At 40.7% G+C, this 20,478-nt stretch overlaps 1 protein-coding gene across 1 annotated transcript; it reads left to right on the forward strand.

The window, feature by feature from the left end:
* The first annotated feature begins 2,880 nt into the window (after nt 1-2,880).
* On the forward strand, nt 2,881-7,015 carry GATAD1 (GATA zinc finger domain containing 1). Its single transcript, XM_027684839.1, has 5 exons — nt 2,881-3,157; nt 3,289-3,414; nt 3,737-3,796; nt 5,291-5,474; nt 6,206-7,015. Exons 1-5 carry the CDS (start codon nt 2,960-2,962, stop codon nt 6,394-6,396), a joined length of 759 nt encoding a protein of 252 aa, XP_027540640.1. The 5' UTR covers nt 2,881-2,959; the 3' UTR covers nt 6,397-7,015.
* The last annotated feature ends 13,463 nt before the right edge of the window (nt 7,016-20,478 follow it).

Consider the following 20,478-nt stretch of genomic DNA (forward strand, 5'->3'; position numbering starts at 1 on the left):
AACAGAGCGTGTGTGGATGTGCAACATTTCCAATAAAAAACTCTCACTGAGCGCTCCCAGGAAGAAATGGTTCTGTATTGACAGCCAGTGTGTTTCTAACACAGTCCCCTCCCCTGGTGGAGCCAAGATTTTGTTTTCTCCACTTCTTTCTCCTGTCTATTTACATCTGAAGTATCTCAGAGCAGGGATGGGTTCTGATGACTCCAGCGGGCAGCCCTTTCTCTTACTGGGGCAAAAATAAAATGAAGTGGAAATTCCCATCAATTGCAAGAAAAGAGTTTTACTCTCCAACTTCATCTGAGCTTACACTGTGTGAAATCCCTCAGCTAAATCAGGCACTTCCAATCAGGCCATAGACTAAGAGTTGCCTTTCAACCCACTTCAAAGACAGGCTAGTTCTATTAAGGAGAATCAGAAAACTGAAGAGGATGCTCAAATTTTAGGATCAACATTCTAAAACTTGGGATCTGCCAGAGAGGAACTTAGAGAGGGGTACTTTTAAGAGGTCCTGAGCCCTCCTTCCCTGCTACCCATAATTGCCAGGTATTCAACAGCTCTTAAATCAAAATATTTCAGCTATTGCCTACACAAAAGTAACCAAGAAAGGTCACCCATGCTAGTTCTGTTGGGCAGAACTAAAATAAAAGACATGCTGGTTTTAATTTTTTGACAAAATATGCTAACCACTGCTCTTTCCATTACCCCTCAGGTGAGGTAGGGAGTGATCAAACAGCACTGACAGCCATCCTTGCCTCTCCCTGGTCTTTCATGAGGCCAGCAGAATAACATACCAAGTGCACTGTAATCTCAACATGTTGTTTGACCTTGAATTACATTGAAATGATAGTCAAAGCCCTGCTTTGACTTGCCAAGAAATGCTGAAATAAAACCCTTATGGACAACATAACATAAATATGGTTGGCTAATACCCATTGAATTATCACCTCAAATTAGCTTTCTTAAAGCTTGAGCTTTTTCGGTTTGAGTTTTTTTATTCAAGTAATAATTTAAAAGCAGAAAGAAAAATCACAGCAAATAAGTTATCACAATATACAGTAGCATATTTAATTAAGAATATACAGATATATGTAAAACACACACATTCTACATTTGTGGCAAAAAAGACCCTGCAGCATTGTTTTGGAAAGACCAAAGGGTTAGAAGCCCCGGAGTTGGGAAGATGGTAGGAAGGCTGGAGCAAAACTGGAGTTGAAAAAACCTATTTCTAATATTACTTGTTATCCATTAGCAATGTATCTTATAAAAAGTCGCAAAATGAAAACTTTCACAAAGTATTAAATACTTATCTGGACAGAAATGGACACTGTCATTCATTTCTAGCCCTTTTCTACACAGACTACTGATGCTATGCCAACGTGATGGCACTGAGAGGGGACCCAGCAGTGGAGAACTGCTGAGGTGGGTGGTTGGGAAGAAAAGCAGGCAGAAGCTGGAAAAAAAGTGGTGGGAAGAGTTTAAAAGTCTCTGTGAGATCACTGATCAGCAAGATAAAAGTATAGAGGGATGCATTAAAGAAGTAGGAAACAAAAACAGTGCCGAAGAAGTATAAACAGCTTGAAGGTAAATTGGGATTTAAATCAAAATCGAGGAAATAAGTTGAGGACTCGAGACAAGTAAGTCAAAGCTGGTATGAAAAAGAGGAGCGCAAGAGGTTAAGCATAGCTGTCCATGAGCCAGGACCAACCCAGGCAAGGCCTCTAGCCACTGCACACTGCATGAATGGAACATCTGTAAATAGATCCCTGGAAATTATGTCTATTTGTGTCCACTGAGAACAGAACAAAAAGAAATCAATTTAATTTGCACCAAAGAAGGTTTAAATAAAACCTAAGACGAACACTGAGTATGGGAACTAAGAGGCTGCAAATCATCGTGCATGAGTGGGCATTTCTTTCTTAACATCAGACTAGAGAAACATCTCCATGTGATGGTCAGAGACCATGTGAGTGGCATCAGGGTGAGGATGTTAGATCCATGGTTCCTCTATGTAGCTCTAAAAGTTTCACAAAGACACACATTCATTACCTTAGGTTTTAAACTATTTGATATGTGACAAAGGATTCATGCAAGAGGGGCGGTTGGCTTAATGAAGACCAAAACTTCATGTATGTTGAGGGTACTATTCTCCTGAATTGGGACAGCTATTGGAGTCCATCTCCTATCCTCCGACTTCATGTTGAACAGGAAGGATGACTGCTTGTAAATCCTGGGATGACAGTGCATGGTGTCCGCCTGCAAATGGGAATGGCACAGGTACCAGAGGCAGCTTCTGTGCTCTGCTTCACAGAATCACAGAATGCTAAGGGAGCTTAAAGATCACCTAGCCCCAAACCCCATGCCGTGGGCAGGGACACTCCCACTAGACCAGGTTGCTCAAGGCCTTGTGCAACCTGGCTCTGAACACTGCCAGGGTTGCGGCATCCACAGCTTTCCTGGGCAACTTCTTCCAGTGTCTCACCACCCTCGAAGCAAAAAATTTCTTACTAATATCTAACCTAAATTTCTCCTCTTTCGGTTTGTACGCATTACCCCTTATCCAATCACTACAGTTCCTGACGAAGGGCCCCTCTCTGCCTTCCCTGTAGAGCCCCCTCAGGAGGTTGCTGTAAGGTCTCCGTGCGACCTTCCCTTCTCCAGGCAGAACAGCCCCAGCCGCCCCCATCGGGTCTCCTCCCGCCCGCCTCTTTCCCTGGGAAGCACCGCTCTCTCTGCCGCGGCTTCTGCCGACGCACGAGGTGTTCCCTACGAGTGCCAGGGCTCCTTTCCCTGCGGGGGCCGAGCGCCGCTGCCGCCAGCAGAGGGCAGGGCCGGCCCCGCCGCTCCGGCCCCGCCGCCGCCACATCCGCCGCCGGCGGGAAGGGGCCGGCGCCGGGGCCCGTGAGGCCGCCGCGCTCCCGCCGCTCGCAGCCGGGCCCGCGGGCCCCGCGCCGGGCGCACGATGCCGCTGGGGCTGAAGCCCACCTGCAGCGTGTGCCGCAGCACGTCCTCCTCCATGTGGAAGAAGGGCGGGCAGGGCGAGATCCTGTGCAACAACTGCACGGCGCGCTCGGCGCCGCCCGCGCCCGCCGCCTTCGCCACCACCTCGGCCGCCGCCCAGCACAGCAACGGGGGCGGCGGCGGCGGCGGCGGGAAGCAGGTGGGAAGGGTGACGAGGGTGAGGGTGACGGGGTGAGGGTGAGCAGGGTGAGGGTGATGGAGCTGCCGAGGCTGGGCGGGGCAGCGGTGTTTCGGTGTTCCCCCGCGTGTTCATCCCGCCGTTCCCCCCAGAGCAAGCAGGAGATCCACCGCCGCTCCGCGCGGCTCAGGAACACCAAGTACAAGTCGGCGCCCGCCGCGGAGAAGAAGGTTTCCACGAAGGGAAAGGGCAGGAGGCACATCTTCAAGCTGAAGAACGTAAGTCGGTGTGTGGCGGAGCGGGGCGGGGGCGGGAGTGGGTCGGGAGCCTGTGCCGGGCTGGGGCGGACCCGGAGCCCGCAGGAGGGGCTGTAAATATAAACCGGTCACGAGAGTTCTGTGCTCCCTTCTCCACGTAAAGTCCTGGGGATTAAAATGTTAACGCTGTTGTTTTCAGTTTTAAAGTAGAAATTCTTGTGTTTGTAATTTTCTTAGAGAATAATATATCAGTATGTTGTCTAAAAAGAAAAAAAAATCCTGGTATTTTATGGTTGGTTTGTTTTAACGCTCTTGATTTTCTATTTTTGTGTTCTTTTCTTAGCCCATCAAGGCTCCTGAGTCCGTATCCACTATAATTACAGCAGAATCAATCTTTTATAAGGTATGGTTAATGCAAATCTATTTGCAAAAAAGATCATGCCGTTTCTATTTCAAATTTCAAAAATTATCACAGATAGTGAAAGCACTAGGGATATATTCACAGAAACTGTTCTTCCTTGCCTAGCAGTTGTGTAGGATATTGTTTTGCCTTAGTTATTGCTTTTAAGTCTTGCAAGGTAGTTTACCTAAGTAGTTTACATAGTTACCATTGTCCCATTTGTTGTTTTTTCTTTCAAGAAAAAGATGCATCTGGTTTCCTTAGTAATTTTTGCAATCAACATTTTTAAACTTTTTGATTTTCACATTGCAGAGGCCAAGCAAAACTGACTAGAGCTGACTGTTTAGATTTGTATAATGTTTCCTACCTTAGGCACAGAGGATATTGCCCATAGAGGGGATTAGCTGCAGTGCCCCAACATCTAAACTGGTTCCTGTTTCCAAGCTGATGGAAGCAGTCTTGAACACCCTGGGAACAAGATCTGTGGACTTCTGCAATGAAAGCAGAAGGGGGACTTCTCACATCATTCATGCTTGAGGGCACCTTCACCAGCATGCCAAGATGTTAGGGTTTTGAGGTTCTGAAATTTGCTTCTGTTTCCCAGCAGTACAAGCAAACAATTTGAATTGTTTTTCCTCCCAGAGAAAATTTCAGGATAGTCGGTGGAAGACTGCGCAGCCAGTGGTGGACTGAGATTCTATATACTCTCTAGGGACCTGATGCTTCACACCTGATATCCCAGATGAATGTTTGCTGTTGACTAGTTCAGAAAAGAATTACTGACTTGTGTGTTTTTAGCAGAAATTCCTAAGAATTATAACAAAACTTCAACTTAACCTCCATATGCAAAATGTTGCTGGTTTGGTACTTTACTGTGTTGTTGTGAAGGGGATTTTTGGGGGGCTTTTGTGTTCTTTTTATCTGTTTTAAAAATAAAAAAGAACCCTCCTGGGTGATTCTTGACTGATCTTGACAGTGCAGGGGCTGCATTGGGCTCTGCGAAGCCGCTGCAGCTCAGAGTGAGTCGCCTCTGATGCGCAGCCTCACGTGTTAGAGAGCACCATGGAAAATGACAGGAGGTGGATCTGTGTTTTGGAACTCTTTTGCACTCGAATGAGTGAACTTTTTCATACACAGAAAGCTGCTTCCCCTGCACACACAAGGAAACCACTACAGTTGCTTTTCCTAGAAGGTGGTGTTGCACTCTTCTGCTTTTGGCAGAATGAGACCATCTCTGCTCTGCAATCAGGAGTTGTAGCCTCAAACTCCTGGATATTGGGGGACTGCACAAGCAGTGCTGATGACTGGTTAGGTGAAACAGCTGTCTTTCTTAGGCCACCCTTCTTTTGCATGTGGCTGAATTAAAGCTGCCTTTCAAGACTGGCGTAATTTGAGATGAAATTTTAGGTATCGATACCTAAAATATTAATCAGAATCACAGAGTGAAGCTGACAAAATCAGATTGTTTGATTTCAGTGTAATTTGTTTGTCTTCTAGGGTGTATACTATCAAATTGGAGATGTTGTCTCAGTGGTTGATGAGCAGGATGGAAAAACATACTACGCTCAGATCCGCGGGTTTATTCAGGACCAATACTGTGAAAAGAGTGCTGCACTAACCTGGCTCATTCCTACACAAGCCAGCCCCAAAGACTGTTTTGACCCAGCATCCTATATCATAGGTAATTTCTAAGCCTTCACTTTACACAAGTAATTGTATGTGCCTAGACTAATGCAGAATTGTATTTTTTAAATGAATTTTATAGCTTCTCATTTCATTTATGCAAGTTCCACATTTAAGACCCTAATCCTGTAAACATTTACTGTAATAGCATTTATCTTGTGTGTATAATATGATTAGCACTACTGCAGTGAGTGTGATTATCTTGTACTGTGATTATCTGAGTGTGCTCACGGGGGCAGTTACACTTTTGGGAGTTTAAAGATCAAATTATTATTCCATAGATAGGTTTATACTGTAGTAACTTTGATTCTGATATACCAGTCCAAGTTGTTTCTTTTAAAGTTACCTGAATTACCTGATCTTTATCCTGGATATTTAAAATACACTGTGTGGAAGCACTAGCATAGAGAATGTTTTGCTAACAATGAGAAAATTATTAATAATTCAGAAAAATCCTTTTGACAGGCAGGCCACAAATAGCATACATTCAAAATAACTACAGTACTTCACATAAATAACTGAATGTTTCAAATGAAGTGGGGAAAAAAGACCAGCCCAGCAAAAATAAAGGTAGATGTTTCTTGCCTAGTATTTTAGGCCACTTGGCCAGGAAAGTCATTGATTGCAAAAGCAAATTCTCTAAATATTGTTGTTGCATATTTTTGAGTCCTGCATACTCCAACTTTATCCCTTTAAATTTTGTCTTTGATGATTTATTTTTTTTCCTAGGCCCAGAAGAAGATCTCCCAAGGAAAATGGAATATTTAGAATTTGTTTGTCATGCGCCTTCGGAATATTTCAAATCTCGATCATCTCCCTTCCCTACTGTTCCTACAAGGCCAGAGAAGGGCTATATATGGACTCATGTGGGACCTACTCCTGCAATCTCCATTAAAGAAACTGTTACCAATAATTTATAATTTTTTTTAAGGAATACTTCGGACAGGTTATTTTACGTCTATTCTCAGGCCTGTGAGCCTCATACAAGAGTTTTTTAAAAGTTATAAAATATGCCATTTTACTTTATGGATTACAGGATTTATTTATTTTAAATATATCATATCTTTAAAGAGGAAGTTTCCATTCCAGTTTATGCATCATTTCAGTGCTCTGCTCTTCAGACATTATTGCTCATTTTGGGACAAACCCACAAGTTTCATGTCATCTTTTGACTTCTGAAAGTTGCCTTTAGTTTTCTTACTTTCTAAATTATTTTCCAGAAAAGGAGTTAAATATATAATCATCCAGCACTTTATATACTTGTTTAATTTAGTTAACTGTGACTGCAGTTATTTACTTGTTAAATAATTTAAGACTACCTTCAGATAAACACTAAACATGGTCAGTGATGCAGTTAATGAATTTCTGTTACATGGAAAGGAGCGATCTACCTGGATTTCTCCAGACTGAAACCTCTCATCTGCAAGGAGGGACTTGTATTTAACAGTCACCTTTTAAGGTGAATCTGAATCTGAAACGTAATGTATGTAGCTTTCTGCTAAACTTTACATAAATTTCTTGGAAAGTTGGATGCAAATTATTGTTATTTGGCTTTGCCATCCTGGCATCCTTATGGCAGGAATGTATCTGCATTTCCAGAGCAAGCCAACACTGAGGTATGATTTGAGTTTCAGATGGTTAATATTTGTATGCATGTTAGCTTAGTCTCTTAAAATTGATTTTAAAATGGTTTTTCAGTCTTTCCAATTAATGATGACTAAAAAAATCCTCAAGCAATTAAAATGAAAAAAAACATTTGCTAAGGGAAATAAAAACTAATTTTATGTATTGACAGTCTCAGTATACCAATGAAAATATGTAAATAGCAGAACAGGAGAAATGACACATACTAATGTCCAAGTTTTCTGCTCTATAAACTTTTTACAAGCCAGTCAGCTCCAAACACTATGAGATGTGCTTGTATGGCCTAAATTCCCAGGGCTTACTGGTTCCTGCTGCCTGTGAAGGATAATAGCTATAAGTGGCCTTAAATTTAAATGTACGGATCTCTTCAGCTTTTTGTTTTCTTTTTGTGAACATATGTGACCATAGTACCCAGGAGCCCCAAATCAATTTCAATATATTGTATGAAAGCCTGTAAAAGTTGCACTGGGCCTATGTTTTAACTTTTAGTACAGTGGGACTCACGAGAGCAGGAAGCAGATATTGTTTCAGCCTGCAGCCTCTGTTATGCCCTCTTCAAATACCAGGAAGAACAGTCAACCTTAAGGGAGTAGGTGCTAGTTAATTTCAATAGTTCAAAATGTTCAGAATTTAGCAGTATATTGCTAATACAGAGTTAAATCTTAATCTTCAATTTCTTACAAACATGAGATGTGCACTCATGTTCTGTGTGTTGCAGAAATTAATCCCAAGGTGACCTTGCTCCTGACCTTCCTCTCCCTTCTCTCCTTTCACTTCCTCTAGATTTTTTTCTGATTTATCTTTATTAAATTAACAACTATAAGAAGATAAAAATAACAACTCTTAAAAGATATGTATAGTAACCAGAATGATTTCCTCCACTCAAGCATTTTCCTTCCTTTCTCTGCAGTCCACGGGGTATTCACTTGGGATCACTGTAAAGTCCCTGTGCTGCGTCAGCATAATCCGTGGACCTTTGCTCTTCTGTGGGCTGTCTTAGCTAGATTGGAATCGTATCTTACCTGCTTTATTTAGGTTGAAAAAGACCTTTAAGATCATTGAGTCCAGTGACGCTCAGGTGCTTTCCTTGACAAATCCTCATAGGGAGAGGGAAGAAAACAATGCTTTCATTCACAGAATCGACTAGGTTGGAAAAGACCTCTGAGATCATCGAGTCCAACATCTGACCTAACACCACCTTGAAGTTTTGCTTTTTTGAGCTACACCACATAAAAAGTACTTGCTTACCCTTTGCCTTATTTATCAGTAAATTGTAATGTAAAAGGAACAATTAATTTTTATCAGAATACACCTGTCTTAAATTTAGTGCTGCTGATGATTCCAAGTATTATACTTCCAACTATAGTCTAAATAGACAAATTTTTTTTTTTCGGAGAACTATGGAACAACTTCCCTTAGTAACCACAGAGCATTTTTATTTTAGTGTTTTATTATACAGGGAAATGTAAAAAAAATAATACAAATAGGCAAAAATTATGGTGATAAAATCTCTAAAGAGAGTGGGTCCGCAAACAGTGACTGTTATTAAAGCATTATAACTTTATTTATAGGTATTTGAATGGTTGCATTGTCCTGTTTTTCTTGTGTTCAGGACATCACCCAGTTACATGGGGAAATGACTGACTCTCCAGACAGCACCTTAGGGATGGACATAGCTGAAGAATGAGACCTCTGAGAGGAGTATCTCTCTCTGAAAATTTCCTATGTTAAAAAAATGAAGAACAAAAGGAAGACCTGCAAAATGGACTCAACAGCAGAAGGGATATCAGGATCCCATGGGAATGTGCTTCGATGCCCTGCAATTGAAGAAGCTGAGCTGGTCACCCATTTTTCTCCCTTTCCTTTGGCATCCCCTGTGCCAAAATGTAGGTAGGTTTCAAACTCGCATCAGTGGACTGTAAGTGGATACACTATTAGTGAACTTATGGCCTTGTGTCAAGCTTCAGAGCTTTGTGACCAGCCAGCAGTCGTTTTCATTAAGGCATTTTAGTTCTAAAGATGGAACATGTAGCTAAGAGCTGAAATCCACAGAGCTTGTATAATATACTGAGTAATGCATGGTACATGTGCCTGTGCCCTGAGGCGTAACACTGCAGTTCCTTCTGCCTGCAGGAAACTTGTGGGAGGAGTGGCCCACCTTTTCACCTGAACTTTACCAAAACAATACATAGTGGAGAGCAGTTTGCATTTGGGCAATGGCTTTGTTGGGAGCACAATGCTACTCTCTTCTGGGAAAAAGTGATGCAAACCCAATGGATAAATAAACGTGGCTCCTTGGGCTCTTTTTGAATTGATGCAAGGGTTCCCCTCTTGCTGCCGTGCTGTCCCACTCGACAATCATCTCAGTAACCCTGGCAAAGTTTGCATACACACAAAACCCAGGAACTGAGCCCCACAGTTTGGACTTAGCCATAGGTATCCAATCCAATCCAATAGCCTTGCTTTGAGGTAATGCAGCCTTATGAATATTATACAAGAAACAAAGAGCACAATTTATTGTAATTGGCAATATATTGTATACTATGATAAATAAACACCTTAAATGGTCTTACAGAACTGAGAACAAAAATATTAATATAGTATTGTAATTTCAACTGCTCTTTACACTTACTGAATTACAAAGTTCAGACAAATAAATCATAATTTTATTCTATTTTCACACAGATAGAATTGGTACATCTCTTAGCTAACAGAGTACATCTCTCCAAAATTATAAATGAGCATTATGTTCAAGCAGAAATACTTTTACAATAGTTAATACTTGTTAATAGTTATTTTTGTGTGCCCCCCACCACAGAGTCTTGTGATCGACAACAGAATTTTGTATTTAGCAACTGTCTCACCCACACAGTCACACTCATCTTTTGGAAAATGGCTTTCTTTTTTATTTTCAGCCCTTCTAGTTGGTGATTTGTTTTTCTTGCATTTGGTTTACAGCTTCAGTGAGATTATTTTTCTTCTCTATTTCAGTAACTTCAGTCTCAATAACAACTTCTTCATGGATGACATCTCCAGGTGGTTCATGCATCTTTATGAAACGCTGAAGTACTTTAATGTCTGTTTAACAAAACAGAAGTAGAACTGGAATCTAGTTGTGGATAGAGAGGTTAGTTTTACCTGAAAATACCAAGATTATCATGTGCTGGACATTGCCCCTGTAGCTGACCCAGAACAGTAAACTCAGGCATCTGTTTGCTTACATATGACAATTTGGGCTCCTGCAAAATCTTCTGAACTCCTTCATTTAGGGAGAACAGAGCAGGAGTGTTCCTCTTTTTTCATGAAGCAGTTTAGGTTTTCTTTAGGGGCAAAGTTGCATTCTTTGTAGGACAACAGTTCCTGCTGTCCTCCTACACAATCTGTGTTCATGGTCCACTTCCTTCCTGAAGACCATCCCCTCTGCCTTTTTTGGTGTAATGTACCTTGCTGTAAACCAGCCCTGTCAGCTGAGCCAGGTTCAAAACACACACAGGCTATTTTTTGTTTCCTTAACATAAATCTTTCTCTAGGGAATTTCAGTAGGAATGTTTATTTTTGTCTTCAGAGGGTCAAACTCTGATAATCCTTTTCAATGTTTGTAGTATCCTCCACAATTGATGTTCCCTTTCATTCTGATTAGGTCACATTTAGATAAAATCACATGGTAAGGCTGCTTGTGGCAGTGAATCTGAATTATGTAAGCAGAATTTGGGAACCCCTTCTCTCCCAAGCCTAGATTTCAGTAGGCCATTAAGAATCAAAGCAAAGATAACCTGTCCTTTTAATCAGTGTGCCCTTCTCAGGAGTATCTATTTCCCAAATTGTGGGAATCCATGTAGGGAATTTTCGAGTTACCTCTCCTCAAGGAGTTAGGACATGGCAGAGTGAAGATGTCATCTTGCTCATCCCGCATACAGAGGTAGAATTCCAGGGGATCTTCCCTGTTCGGTCTTCTGGTGGGATGCCTGTTTCCCCGGGATCTCGCTAGCCCATCTATTTCACTGATGGTTGTTTTGCGCCAGGTTGTTTTTATCACGTTTCTCACCTTCCAAAATGTCACAAAAGAGCTACTTACTATGAACTTCAAGGTGAGAATCGACTGTAGCAGCATACTGAATGACCAAGGGAAAGCTTGGTCAATGCTGCTGAAAAAACAAAGCCTGTGAGATCTCCATCAGATCTCCATGATCTCTGTGCACCTATCAGTTCAGTGCTGAGTGCATAAGCCAGCTATAAAGTCTGACTGCACAAAGTAGTCATGGCATAAGTGTTTAGAAATTAAATACACATTCAACAGAACATCATCAAAGGTTATAACAAATAAAAGGTAGTAAATCTAATTGAAAATCTTACCTATGTTCATCTTCTCATACAACCAAGAGTGGGATGGTCATACAGAGTGTGAGAAAGCAAAGCCTTTTGTGTCAGGAGAATCAATAGTTCTCCGTGGTGCTGATCCTGATAACTTCTGTTTTGATCTTCCTGCTTCTTTAGAGCTCTGTTTCTAAAGTGCTTTGTAACAGACTGCTGCTAGGCAAGATATCAGATTTGTCCCTTTTCATGAGAAGTTGACTGCAAACTGTGGAGGAAATGGAAGTAGATTTGGCATTTTATTGTTGGCCAAAACAAAACCAAAAGCAACCGCTTCATGTCTGATAAGTTTGCAGAGCCTGACTAGGTCTTAATTGCTCTTTTGGTATGTGGAAATGGTATGTTGAAACTTAACATATCCATATATGGCTATACATAGAAACAAATACTGTGGGACAATGACAGGAACACACTGCAATATGCAGCTTCAGTAGGCTTTTAAATCAAGCTTAACCTGTTTGGCAGGACTAACAGCTCACCCTGAATAAGTTGAGACCATCAGAAAAGAAACTGAAACATTCACCTCAGCTTTCAGTTACCAACAATATTTTTGACCAAGTTTCTGCCGTACTTCAAGGCAGAAGAAAGTCTTATATGTCTCTTATGGAAAATTAGTGTAAAACTCAGTGCAAGATCTGGGGGAACTCTATTTCACAGATCTTTTAACAAGATAAAAGAAAAATAAATCACATTACTGCCATAAAGGAGTGGCATGTGTGATACACTCTTGCCATTCTCATGTAGAGCAAAGATCTCTCTGTTTATCTGTCTGCACCAACCCTCTGCTCCTTGGTCAGACCAACTGGGAACGGAGGCAGAAGTTTCGAGTTAACATAAGAACAGATGTATTGGGGCAAACCTAAACTCTGTGTAGAAGTCCACCTCCAGCAATGGCCAAATCCCAGCTTTTGATGCCTCAGGAAGGGTATTAAGACTATGGGAATCACTGTATTACTGGCTGAAACACATTTCAGAGGTGCATGTTTAGGGCTCCTCTGCAGACTGAAGCGAATTTTCCAGTTCTGCTGTATCCTTTTTGATGCAATGGGACATGAACAGTACATAACCTTCAACAGCACACATGCAGGAACAGCAAGGGGTTTTTTTGAAAAAAACAGAATACTTCCTGAAGTATTTTCTACTTCTTTTCTTATAATTTCTAACATGCACATTCTTTTTAACAACAGGCTCATGTTTCATGGGGGATTATCACTGAAGAGTAATGAGCATTACACCCTATAATATTTTTTCTTTGCTTTTATGTAATAGGAAATTTCATCTGCCAAGTGCAGTCAGCAAGTTTTGTGAAAGTCTTCTGTAGTATTTTATTACCAACCCTTGTTTTTACAGGTCTGAAAAGCTTGCTCATTAGGGGTTTTTGCTGTTTCACTGCTCACTCCCTATCAAGATCAGGTGAGGATTTTAAACACCACAGATCTCTCTACACAGCACTAGTGTGACACATCCACAGTGCTGGGACACAGGTTCTGTGCTCTGCAGAACAAGAAAGACATGGACATGCTGGAACAAGTCCAGTGAAAGGTCTCAACAACAATTAAGGGACCAGAACATCTGAAATACAAGGAGAGAGTGAGAGCTGGGACTGTTCAGCATGGAACAGAAATGACTCGGCGGGGGGGGGGATCTTATTGGAGTATATAAATACTGGACAAAAGCATTTACCAAAAGTATAGGGATCAGTGAGACAATCCTACTGTACCTCTATAACAGCAATCTATTAATTTTGCAGTTCTAGTTTTCTCTCACCAAACCTAAATAATTGAGCAAACTGGGAATTAATTCTGCAAATACTTAAAAAACCACCCCAACAACTATCAAAAACAAAACAAAAAAGTCCCCATACAATGCTGTCAACTGAATATACATTACAGATCTCCAAGGGGTTTTTATAGTTAATGTATGAAAATGCTATCCAGTCAATACAGGCACACAGAAATAATCTGAAAGGGAGCTGAGGGCAAAAATCTAAATGCTTCCTCAGAAAGTACTCACTTAGCATGATATACAAAAAGATGTATACAATACTTGAGAGTTGTGTATGTTTAGAGAGAGCTCATGAATATAAAAAACATTTTGCCAGATACAAAATTTGAGTATTCCCTGATTCAGTACTCTCAGTATTCTGGTTAAAATATACAGTCCATAATATGTAGTAATATGCACAACGATAGCACAAGCTTTCAAGATTAAATGTTTTAACATGGGGTGTTGCATTATTACTTCATGCTTGGGATAAACTTGAAATTAAATAATTATGTTTTGTTTCCGTATTTTTAATGTTTAGAAAACCTCACCCAGTGCAAATTCTCACTCCACCCAAGACTCCTCCAAATCAGATTATTTGCAAAGACTAACTCCCAAAGAACTCTAGAAAATAAAGTTCAGTGATGAGGAAGCCCTGATACTTCCCACAAGGGAAGTGCAATGTCTCTGAATGTCAGTGGGTACTGTGAGCAAGACCTTCACAAGCAGTGAACCTTCAGTGTATTGCCTTTGATTCCAGCTACAAGAAGAAATTACCTGAGAGTATATTTAGTGTATGTGACCTCTGATGTGTCCTAAGCAGAAGATGCTGACTGAGGCTTTTATTGATTGTTCATAGGTTCAACTGCTCTGGGATGGCAGTTTCACAATTGCTTTTCTAGCCTAGTCCCTCCAGCTATTTATGATATTACACGTACCCAAAGAAGGTGTCTATAATATGATTCATGAGAACATTTTCAGCTCCAGAAGGCTGACAAACACATGCAAAGCTCTAAAGAGTTAATCTGGTCTGTGATCCATCCTGACAGCCACAGTGATGCAGCAGGGATGTGGGCTGCCTCCCTCTGCTAGGAAAAAGTGGGAAGGGTCTGAATGCTCAGGCTCCCATGGGCTGGCAAAGACACAGACAGATGGTGTCTAAACACAGCACCATGCTGATAAAGCAATTAGATAACTAGGACAGCTTCAATATATAAAAAAAAATGTTAGGCACACATTTGTGTGTATCCAAAACACCTACTTTTTTATATGTCACCTTCCTTGAAACTGAGCTTTCTAAGTGACCTGCCTTGTAACAATATGCTTTGTCTATTGTTTAAACCTAGTTTTCTATCCTGGAACAGGATACAAGAAGTCCCTCTCGCTTCATGTTTTAAAACATCATTACCATCATCACCACATCTTTGGTAAAATATTTTACTGTGCTGTTGTATTGTTTTGCCTGTGTTGCCACTGTTGGATCTTTTCAAGGAAGAGCACAAACACTTCAGTGTGCGTGCATTTATAATTTTCCATCAAGTGAATGAATTATGAGTATCAAGACAAAAAAATCAGGAAACAATTTAGCCTGGTGAGCACTATCTTGTGGACATTTACAAAACCAAGCATTTCCACAGGGAAGAAAAGCAGTTTAAAATACAGAAAGGCATGTTAGAAAAAAAATTATATGTGACAAGCAATACTGTCCCCATTTATGCAGTCCCAGTCAGAACAGAATCACTTATCACGCTAAGTATTTTGAACTAATTAAGTTTACTAAACTCTGGAAAAATTACATTTGTAATTTTTTGTTTGTTGGCAATTTCTTGTTAGCTAGAACTAAGAAGAACCCTCTTCAAAATCATATTGGATGTATTTCTTTAATTATCTGAGTAGGTTGTTACAGTAGCATTGTTTCTCTTCTGAGGGTCAGAACAATATCTTTTTAAAACACTTTGAATTCCATTACAATCTACAGAGAAAGAAACTTGATCTCAAAAAAAAAATTTAAGATCTGTTCTTCATAAAATACAGTCAGGGAGTTTCTCTGCATTTTGTTACAGTGCCCAGATTATAAAATCAACTCTTGCTGCCAGAGTTGGACCCACCTGAGTCACAAGACTGAAAATCTGCAGAGATGAAACCATACATGGGCTTCAATGCTGAGAACATATGCTGCTTACAAAATAACGAGGAAAGCATGAAAATCTGAGATCAGTGTTATTGGTACCTGCTTTTTAGCTCTGTGTAATGCAGCTTCTAATTTTTCAACTGTTAACTGAAAAGGGTGACTTCCTTCATCAGTCACCTACAGGAGAAAAAAAATCAGCAAGATAAAAAGACTGAGCTTTCCAAGGGGAAAACAATGTTACACAACTTAGGTGACAGAAACATCTTGCAATGCTTAAGGGAAAACATTTGCAAATCAAATTTACTCATAGTAGGAGTGACAGAGCTGACAAATTATAATCCCACCTGTCAGTGTGCACAGAATGGACACAATCCTGCACATCTGATGGCAGCAGCCTACTGCCATGCTGCAGTCTCAGAAAGAGATGGGCTGTCTCGAAAAGCTCTTCACGGGTCCCATCTCTTCATTTGGCCTCAGTTTGCACTTTCAGGTTTTTTGGATTGTTTTCTGTGAAACGTCTGCTAATGTATGTGAATGCCTCAAGCTTCACTTCACTGGACAAAGGCACGTGAACAGGCTGTGTTCTGACATACAGCCACATTTTGGAATTTACATCACCATAGTATGAAGCTGGAATAAGACATTCACCTAAAAACATTAGAAAATTAACACTTCCGATAAGCATTCCTCCCTCTGCCTGCCACCCACACCAGCTGCTTGTGGAATGAGGAACACGGCGGGGAGGCTGCTCGTGGCACTGGGGCGGCTCCCAACCACCGCCCCGTAGGACAGACCGACCTTCCCTGGTGCTCTACGGTGCAGGGCCCCGCATCCCTCACCAACAGAGGACAACAATCCCCGTGCGCCTCATGCCATCCCAGCAGACCTCCTGCTTTCCAGTGCAGGAATTCTGCTTTAGACCCACCATCTTCACCAAGACGTGGCTCCGTCAGCAGGACCTGTGGCACCAGGACAGCTGGTGGGGAAGGACGATGGGATCCACTCACCTAGATGTGGGAAGAAGGAGAGCTGGGGTCAGTGTGGGGGCAGGTGCTGATGTGAGGGAAGCCATGACCTTTTTCTCCCCAGGATCCATAGAAGAAGGAAGCTTCAATACTCTGACTTCAAGTGGGTTTTTTTCTACATTATATTTTAAACCTGTCCTTAATGAAGGACATTTTGGTCTTTTAGACATTGAGAAAATTATCAGGTTTTAAACTCCCGGAAAAATGGGCATTAGAAAATGGGATAAGAGTTAATTCTGGGGGAACTCTAAAACAGTAATGCACCAAAAAGCTCCTGTTGTAGCTTTTTAGCATCTAAAAAAGGTCATGATGCTCTAGTTATTGCATTATTTCAGCAGCACTTCAGCAATATACAAGCATTGTATTAAATATGTATTATTAAGAAACAATTTTATTACTGTTTCCTGAAACTTGGCAATCAATAAGGAAATGGAGATTAGCACTGAATCTGTAACAAGTTCATCTGAAGTACTCAATTATCTTCTGAACAGAAAGATGGCACAAAACCATGTAAATGGCTTTAATCCTCACAGTGCTTGTGGTGGAGAAATATGGCATTGACAGCATTTTATGGGTGGTTCTAAATATTTTGGGGTTTATTCTTTGCTTTTTATTCTACAAAGTTGCTGATCTCTAGAAATAAGGGAAATTGCCCAACAGCTTATGATTTCTTATAATTTCTGATGTACCAAAATCTAGTGTCACCATCCACTTATCCACTAGGTCTCACAAGATATGTAGTGTGCTACAGCTGTGCCTAAATCAGATAATAATCATTACTGCAGGGTCTCAAGAGCTGGTTTTGTGCAAACAATGAAGAAAAGGATCATCTTTTTGCACCCAGGATTTGCAGAGTGACTTTTCCCCTGAAATACCAGTTTTCACAAAACCATTTAAACTAATTCAAGCTATTAAAGACTTTTGGAGGCTGGTGTGTGACAGCAGCTGAGAGGTGCAAGATCTGCCCTGGTTATCTAATAGCAGCTGACATGACACTGCTGCTGTAGGACGTCACAGGAAGGTCGAATACTTTGGGTACTTGGGAGCCTTACAAAAGCCCTGCCAGCTGCTAGAGGATATAGAGGATTGATTTTTCCCACTTCATTTCTTAGTCTGACTCACACTTGTGATGTGAACACCAGCGAACTGATTTAGTATTTCTTTACCTACCACTACCTGAGCATCTGAAAGTATGTTATCCTATATCTCTTTGCTGCATCACTGGAACAGTTACTAAACCTTAGGCAAGAGAATTTCATTTCAGTGTGCCTATGGCAGATTGTTACCACTTGGGCTATTTCAGAAACAGGAAAACTAAAGCAGTTGAACTTTAAACCCAGGTTCTCAAGTGGCAGCTGTACGTGGGTTATTCTCAAACGATGCTTGTGAGAGAGAAGCGAATCCTTACCTGCCCACTGACATCAACAGGTTGTAGTCCAGTCTCCCAACTCCGTGTGGTGCAAATACCTACAGACCTCATGCAAGAAACTCTCTTCTGCTTCTGATCTCTTCCAAGTTCCTGCATTGCTTGTGGGTTTATGATTGCTATCTTAACTTCTTGGAAAGCAGGTTTCACACTGCATTCAAGGACAGTAGGCTAATGAAAGGATTCCCAGTGGAAAGATAGTACAATAATCTATGGAATTGTCTTTGTTAAAATCATCATTAGCCTGTGACTGGTCCTTTCAGATTTAATATCAGTGCATTATGAGATTATCAGTACTAGAAAGTAGTATTTCTAATAGTAATTTCCATTCTTAATGAATTTGGTAAACCATTATCTAGACCTAAATTAAATTAAAGTCCAGATGCTGCTACTAATTTGGGCTAATCTGGATGCTTTTGTAATAGTTGAAAATTTCTTTACCAAACAGAATAGATGTACTAAACCACAATGTACTTTAAACAACTTCAGTAAGGAAAGAGCTAGAAGACCACATTCTTATAGAGGTGCTAGGTGCAGAAAGGAACCTTTGACTGAAAGTTGTTAAGACAGTAGGTGAAAGAAGAAGTGGAAAGCTCCTGTTGCTATCTGAGAAACTACAGCAACTAATCAATTAAATTAACTGGGCTGAAGTTTCAAATACAAGTATGTAAAATAGAAGGTAATAAAACATTTCCTTAGGTCAGAGATGAAAACTAACTAAATGAAAACTATTTGAAATTTTAATCTCAAGGAAGAAAAAAAATATTTTGAATAAGCTCAAAATGTCACTGCACAAATAATCATAGGAAAAGAGATGACAAGAAACTGAAACACAAACAAACTACATCCTGAAGGCCAGAACCATAGAATCATTAAGGTTGGAAAAGACCTCTTAGATCATAAAGTCAAACCGTTTACCCAGCACTGCTGGGTTAACACACACTGCTGGGTGTGTGCTCACCACTAAACCAAATCCACATGCCTTTTGAACACTTCCAGGGATAGTGATTCCACAATTTCCCTGGGTAGCCTATTCCAACGCCTGACCACCCTTTCAGAGAAGAAATTTTTCCTGTTATCTAGTCTAAATCTCCCCAGGCACAACTTGAGGCCATTTCCTCTGGTCCTGTCACTTGTTATCCAGGAGAAGAGACCGACCCCCACCTCACTACAACCTCCTTACTGGACCTGAAAAAGTAAATAAACCCCCATGAAATTTTTGAGTTTCAACACATAACCAAAGCAGAGTAACTAGTTACAGTTTGCCAGCTCTTGCATTTCATTAACAATATCCATGGAGTTTGGCCTGCTTCTGTCAAAAGATAAATTACTTCAAACTACCTTACATTTCCCACAGTGTAAGTATGAGTTACCATGGAGCATCTGACAGGGAATGACTTGCTCCTTTGCATCAAATTGCTTCTCTGTTCAACCTCTCTTCACATTCACCTCTACAGCCATTTAAAACATGGTGAACCAGGAAAGAAATGACACTTTTATATAAGAAAGGTGAATGCAAGGTTAGAGGTAATCTAGGGCATGGCTCTAATGCTAAACAAACACATATCCACTTTTATAAAATAAGCATGATGCAAATGGCACAGTTGTATTGACAACAGTGGAGCTTTGTAGAAATACAACAAGGATTTTCAGTTTCAAAACCTACTGAAGCAAGAGTTGAGCATGAATAAATAGCAATAGCTTAGTAAAACTGAGGAAATCAGGGGGATTAACTGCTTCAAGCCAAGGCTTGTAGCATACCCATACAGGCTGCACCTGTACCAGGCTGCAAGAATAAACAGACAGATTATACATTCTTTGGCCCAGGGAATAGAAACTACAAATAGACAGCATGAACAATATAATCACATGGTGAATATGATGTGTTCTAATTACTGACATGGCATAGTACATTTCAATGAATTGAATAAGAAATTGGAACATGAAGTAGCACCATACAATTAAACATTCAGGAGCAGCTTAAGGAAGGCTGCTACTACCAATGTACCCGAAGAAGTGATCAGAGGAAGCCGAGAACATAATCTCAGCGCAGAAAGGGTAATAACGCCCGATAGCCCAAAGAAGTACTGGTGTGAAAAGACACATAACAGCTATGAAAAACCATCAAAAACCTGTTTTCTAATTGAAAAATTACCTACCTCAGGCACGTAAATAGGGAAGGAGGACTAGTAAAAAACCAACCAAGCTAAACCCTCCAGTATTGGCAAAATGCTGTCAAAGGGTTGTGTAGACTAATGGGAAACATCTCTAGTTTTCTCTCCTGTCCCCCTCTTCTTTTCCCCTCCTCTGTTAAGACCTGTTTATTGATGTAGCAGCTTCTCCATGCGAGACAATAATTGTGAATAATTTCAGGACGTAACATCAGAAAGCTTTCAAGCATCAGAAATGTTTTTATGGTGTCCAAGAAGAAAAGGTAGGGATAAGAAGGAACTTCTGAAATGTAACTTGATATTCTTCTGATTAATAAACAGTGGCATACAACAAGATATAATTATCCTGGTTGGGTTTTTTTTTTTTGCTATAGTTATTCCGAAAGTATTAGTCTAGCTGCCTACCAATAAACACATAAAGGACCCTCCTCTAAGCCCTCCAAAGGCCATTAGAGAATGGCTTTATAGTT

The sequence above is a fragment of the Neopelma chrysocephalum genome, unplaced genomic scaffold (assembly GCF_003984885.1).
Source record: "Neopelma chrysocephalum unplaced genomic scaffold, ASM398488v2 Primary Assembly neopelma1_67, whole genome shotgun sequence".
Lineage (NCBI taxonomy): Eukaryota > Metazoa > Chordata > Aves > Passeriformes > Pipridae > Neopelma > Neopelma chrysocephalum.

Bases quoted from the DNA above. Each gene is read 5' to 3' on its own strand.
- GATAD1 (XM_027684839.1), top strand. From the start codon at position 2,960: ATGCCGCTGGGGCTGAAGCCCACCTGCAGCGTGTGCCGCAGCACGTCC. The intron at 3,415-3,736 runs GTAAGTCGGTGT...TTCTTTTCTTAG, and splicing joins ACATCTTCAAGCTGAAGAAC to CCCATCAAGGCTCCTGAGTC. The intron at 3,797-5,290 runs GTATGGTTAATG...TTTGTCTTCTAG, and splicing joins CAGAATCAATCTTTTATAAG to GGTGTATACTATCAAATTGG.